The sequence below is a fragment of the Rhagoletis pomonella genome, unplaced genomic scaffold (genome assembly GCF_013731165.1).
Source record: "Rhagoletis pomonella isolate Grant_MI unplaced genomic scaffold, Rhpom_1.0 Rhpom_scaffold_00008, whole genome shotgun sequence".
In the NCBI taxonomy this organism is placed as follows: Eukaryota; Metazoa; Arthropoda; class Insecta; order Diptera; family Tephritidae; genus Rhagoletis; species Rhagoletis pomonella.
In genome coordinates this window covers 14,524,761-14,530,760 of record NW_023458562.1, presented here as the reverse complement: position 1 = coordinate 14,530,760, position 6,000 = coordinate 14,524,761, and the positions used below count along the sequence as shown (strand labels likewise).

General features: G+C 36.4%; 1 protein-coding gene across 5 annotated transcripts in view; it reads left to right on the top strand.

The window, feature by feature from the left end:
- The window catches only part of LOC118744228 (DNA fragmentation factor subunit alpha-like), a 162,913-nt gene that overhangs the window by 111,863 nt on the left and 45,050 nt on the right, over nucleotides 1-6,000 (top strand). For all 5 annotated transcript variants that reach the window (XM_036477107.1, XM_036477106.1, XM_036477105.1 and 2 more), the window contains one exon: nucleotides 5,689-5,907. In XM_036477107.1, coding sequence (XP_036333000.1) covers nucleotides 5,689-5,907 — 219 coding nt within the window. The remainder of the gene's footprint in view (nucleotides 1-5,688; nucleotides 5,908-6,000) is intronic.

The window sequence follows — 6,000 nt, the reverse complement described above, 5'->3', positions numbered from 1 at the left end:
ATTCGATAAAGAAGATATATCATTACAGTAAATTTTGAGCCAAAGATTATGAAAATCGGATTAGAAATGCAGATGCTATGCAGCGCAATCTGCTCAATTTATATATTTTTGTAAAGGGCACATAAATACCTTTGTAACTCGTCGTTACGTCGATTCATGACGTCGATTTTTGATAAATAACTGCGAAAAGTACCAAAAAACAAAAAAAAAGGGTATTGTTTTCATTTTGAACGACTCAAAATTTGCATATAAAATAATCTTTTAAAGATTTTCACTTTTCGTGTAAGCTTTTGTTATTATAATATGTTTTACTATACTTTTATAAATATTCATGTAATATCGATGAAGAAAACGTGATTCAAATCTCAAAATGTATTAAGAATTTTGAATCATAGATACTCTTTTGATATTTTTATACTACGTAAAAATATGTAGGCATATTTTTGAAAAATTGTCCTTCATTTTGAATCCATATTTATGGTCACCGTAACTATAGTGGAATCTGAAAATGGAAAAATTTGTCCAGAAGAGCTTTCAATTTGGCCCCGGTCTTTGACGTGTGCAAGACGTACAAACCGAAACCGAGGAACTATAAAATACGCTTCGGAAAAATGATAATAACCTCATGGAATGCCTTCTGCGGCAGCGTGGAATCTGCGACGGAGAAAAGTGTACTTAGAAAGTGTCATGAATAGCCCCAGGATGCCTAGATATCAAGCCTCTTCAAAATTTTTTCAAACTAAAACCTTCTCGAACCTCTCTTGTCTAACACAATATTGTAATACATGTTTCAATAACTTAGTTGCTTTATTTCGAATTCAATTTAATTTTTGAAACACGTGGAAACCCTCCGAAATATGCTCAGAATTAAGCCTTTTCAAACCCATTTCGATTGATACCCATCTTTTAATAATTCATTCAACATATTAAGTAATTAGATTTAAACTTTTTAAACAGGTGGAAACACTCTAAAAACACTTTGAAAATATTCTTAATGTTCAAACTGAAGTTTTCTTAACACACTTTCGTTTGGCAAACTAACTTAAACTTAAACTTCTTTCGTATAACACCTATATTTTTTTTAATAGGTGGCAAGTCTTTTTGAAAAAATTAAAGCTCATTGCCCATCTAAAGGCCATGCCTCCTTTTTGAAAATCGAACGAACGGTGCAGATCTGTTTACATTGACCAAAAATGCCTTCGTGTAAACCATATCTCCGCCATCTGTAACGAACTACTTGCCCGAAACAAAGTCTTTAACTCGCATACCGAATGTGCCTGAGGAGCCGACAAAGAGATTCTGCTAGAAATGCAAGGGTGGTCGTCAGGAACGAGTGATTTAAAAATGCACCAGAATGTTTTTCTACGTACGACTATAGGCCGCCATCTCTTGTCGTCTGGGCATTACCTCACGACATCACGTTTATCGTAGTATGTCGCCATAGGAACCCTCCTGCAACCTACATGGCTAGAGAGCATAAATTGAACCATACGTAGGTCAGCTCTTCGACGAAGCGTCATAAACCAAGCGCTTGACAAACTAAATGTCGACGCTGCAAGGACGAGCTGCAGCACCTGTATGGGCAACATTATTATCGGAGTTTGACCGCAACCCATTAACATTGAGCCAGTTGAACTGCCGAGAGAGACCAACTGCAACCTAGCACAGCTTCGTTGCGAATTTGACTCAACAGCTGCCTCTCTCGGCTAGACTCAGAAAACAGCTACCCAGCATAGAAAGGTCCTCACGACACCCAACACCTGCGATGCATTTACAACACGAAGACGCTGAGACCGGAAAGTATTATGGACTGGTCGCATAGACGTCGCCCGCTTTCTCGCTTCAGGTATGCCGAACCGGAGGATGAAAAGGATACAAAATAGAAGGCTGAGCACTGCTGCTACAGCAACAAAAACGCGTAGATTCGCCAGCAGAGGCACCGGACAGTTGCGGTCCTATCTCCTACCACATCATGGCTCTATAAATCAACCAACGCCATATATACCCGGAAAGGTGCAATCAGGCGTAAAAGGCGCATGCCACCTAGTATAGTACTTTGACTCTTTACTGTCTTGGTCAGGGCTATACTGCTACATGTGGTTCTTATCTACTGGTCTATTGAAACTAAGAAATCAACAATTTTTTCACTGAAAAAGCTGCAAAGAATTGCTCTATTATGGATCACTGGGGATTTGCGGTCTACACCCACTGAAGCAATAATGGCGTTGTATAACGTTATCGGAAAGCAAATAGCAACCGGTGCTGGTATAGTTAGTAAGACTAACAAAATATACAAAAGAAGGGCGAATCACTATGGGTACATTTTAATTTTTGATAGGCTTCGACTGTCACGTAATAGGCCAACCATAATCCCAGACAAAGAGTATAAAGTATATAGTGTAGAAATCCCTAGGGCCTATTAACCAGGGACAAAAAATAACTGTTATCTCGAATTTGGAAATTGAAAACGTTGCCCAAATTCTGAAATTTAACGAAAACGTTGTTTCATAACAGTTATTAAAGGAGAAATATTATTTCCGTTGCCGATAAGAGTTATTTCGTAACGTTTACTTTTTAAGTTGCTTGATAACTGTTATTGCCCGACGTTTATTTTTTACGTTGCTTGATAACAGTTACTGCCCGATGTTTATTTTTACGTTGTCGGATAAGAGTTGTTTCACTCTCTCACTTTTATTTCATCATCTTTATCTTGTTCTCCATCTCCATCTTCATCAATATCCTAATCTTACAACGTTTAACAGTAACAACGTAAAAAATAAACGTTGGGAAATAACTCTTATTGGCAACGGAAAAAATATTTCCCCGGCATAACAGTTATCAGGTAACGTAAAAAATAAACGTTGGGCTATAACTCTTATCAACGAAATAAAAAATATTTCTCATCTAATAACTGTTATGAAGCAACGTTTTTGCGATAAAACTTATAACTGCTATGTCCCTGCTATTAACGATATTGGATTTTACACTGAAGCTGGACAACAAGCTCGTTGAAAGCGCGCACTCGGAACAACTAGTACTACCAAATTCGTTTTGCCAACCAGACCATTGCAGTGTCTTTCAAGCCGAATTGGCTGCTATACAGGAAGCTTTTGACTATTTGCAAACAGAGAAGTCACACAGAATACTTCGTATTTATAATTTTTTTTGATAGCCTGGCAAGCTTTAAAAGCTCAAAGATTTGCAATAATTGATCCGGAAACTGTAATACTTTGCCGCAGACTACTCAACGCGATGACGACATTTGCTTTGGTAACACTTTATTTCTGAATTGATATTTTCATTGCTGTATTTATCCATAAATGCGGTCATCAGGGTCGAGTGGTTAGAGGTGCGCACTATCACTCGGTAGGTCCAGAGTTTGATTCCAGATTCCAGCTGTATAGCAAACCTCCGAGTGTATTTCAGCAATGAAAAAAAGCGTCTCATTGAAAAGTGTGACAAAATCAAGGCGAACACCATAAATCAAAGCAGAAGCTCGGCCAAGCACCAGCAAATGTTTATCGCCAAATATTTATTTTTATACTTTTTTATTCATTGATAAATGTTGTCGAATTTTTTTATTGATTTCGCTTTAATTATCGTTATCACTTAGCATATATTTACATGCCGCCATCTTTTGGATGTAGAATATATATATCGTTATTGGTTTTTAGTTATCGGTATAATTGTCGAAATATTTATCGATAACAACCTACGTTGCGGAAAAATTATATATGGATATACAAATTTTTCAAAATCATTTTAAATAAATTTATGTATTTATCGATATCAATAACGAGTTGTTTATCGATATGCTTACCCATGTATACATATATATCGCTAACAAAGTGGGTACTTTTCTGTTGATGAATTATTTAATGGTTCTTTCCGTTAAGTTGCTACAGTTTCTCATTAAAGCTCCGAAAATGCGCTTTCTGCCGCCGCCAAAGTTATACTCGCTGTTATCAGATTTGTGAAATTTTATGCTTCGCAACGGTATGCCTTAAGCCCTCAAATCCATTCTTTTGAAGTTAATCTACACTTGTCTGCCTGCAACGCCGCTACATTAATTATTCTCAAACTTTCCAGCATTCCACCTGCCAATTCTGCACGCCTTTATTTCGTTTCGCTGTGCAAGTTTTCCTTTTTTCATATTTTGTGTTTTACTTGATTTCTTCCTTCACAACTTTAGTCTCGTAGTATTTCACTTGCTACCAATCTGCCGCCGCTCCTGCTCCCAATCTTTTTTCGTATTCCCTCTTGCTTTCTTTGTATAAATCACGCTTTATTTACTTTTCTGTTGTATACTTTTAGGCACTAGCACGTTGTATCCAATGCATTTACTTGTATGTTGGCATTAAAGCCATTCTTTGCTAGTGGTAAATGTATCTCGATCCCTACATATATGTACATATATATGAATGTATGTATGTACTTACATATACATATATTCAGACACTTTTGTGTATTTGTATTTGCCCTTTGATCCATCCATCCAAAGGATATACATTTTCTACCACCACAATACATTCTACTCTTATTGGCAGTTTGATTAATTGTTTTGCCGCTATGCTTTCGCACCAGCAAGCGGAGGCATAAGCGCAGGCATAATAAATGACACACCATGATTTACGTTGCATACTTTTAGGGTGTAAACCATTTAATATCACCTACATTGAAATGCTGATCGCTAGCGGTCAATTAGCGAATTTTTCTTAAATTGGCGATTTTAGTGAGAATTTAAAAGCGAAATGAAATTTCTAGTCACTTTATAGGTGAGCTATTTTTATTTATATAGCTTTAATACTAAAAGTATGCAATAATTTAAGATGACAGACTATCAATAACACAAAATATGCGTCAGCCACCGCTTTAGCTTTAAGCGCCGGAACCATTTGAGCCTTTCAGCTCTTTCATACTTTGAATACACTCTTTGGGCCCAATATCCTTTGCATTCAAAAAACAATTAGCTATCACAAGTGGTAATTAGCGCCAAAAAGGACCATATAACTAAGGAAATAAAGGTTTGTCCCAACCGAATTTGGTTTTTAGTATTCGGCATAAGCTTTTGAAAGATATGTATACAAAATGTTATTTAAATCGAAATTTAATGTGGCTTAAGCATTTAATGCCTTCCTCAAACCAATGCTTTTTTCCTCTGAACAAAAAACAAAAGCAAATGCAATTTTTGCTCTTTCTCCCCATTTGTGTGCCAGCAGCGCAGTAAATTGGTGTCCCTTTTGTGTTTTTAAGTGGTGTCTAAACAAAGGAAATTTTTGCAATAACTATGAATGCTATTTAAATTTGCATATTGGAGACGAAGAGTCAGTGGGGCAGAGATGATTAGAAGTTAAAAGGGAAACGAAGAAAAATAAAACTTTTAATTTTTTTGTTTTTAAGTACCAATCAAAAGTGTCTGTGACTGCTAGCGCATGCAATGGAATATGTGCGGCGAGCGTAAAATGTCCTTCAAAATTTTTATATGATTTTTGTGTTAACTGTTAAAAGCAAATTTGTAGCCTAAGCATGAGCTCGCTGATAATTACATATATGCCATCTACTTACTTGGCTTCAACAGGCAATCGAAATTTTAGTGAACAAACTTTTTTTCCATCAGAAAAACTTAATTCAAATTAAACATATTTTCGAAATTATCTAATCCACTTTCATTTATTTTTCATTTTTCAGATCAAGGATGTCACGCGAAATATTAAGAAGGCCGTCGTCGCTGGCACGCTGGAGGAGTTGCGCTCCAAAGTGGGCGAAAAATTCGAACATGTCGATGATCAGCTACCGACCATACATTTGGATTCCGATGGCACTGAAATTGATGATGAGGAGTATTTTCGTACGTTAGATGAGAATACGGAGTTGATTGCGGTATTTCCAGGCGAACATTGGATTGATGTAAGTTTTACCAACAAAGAATATGATATAACTTTTGGAAATACTTATGCATTTATGTGTGCTCAACTTGTTGAAATTCGAATCGGAAGTTCG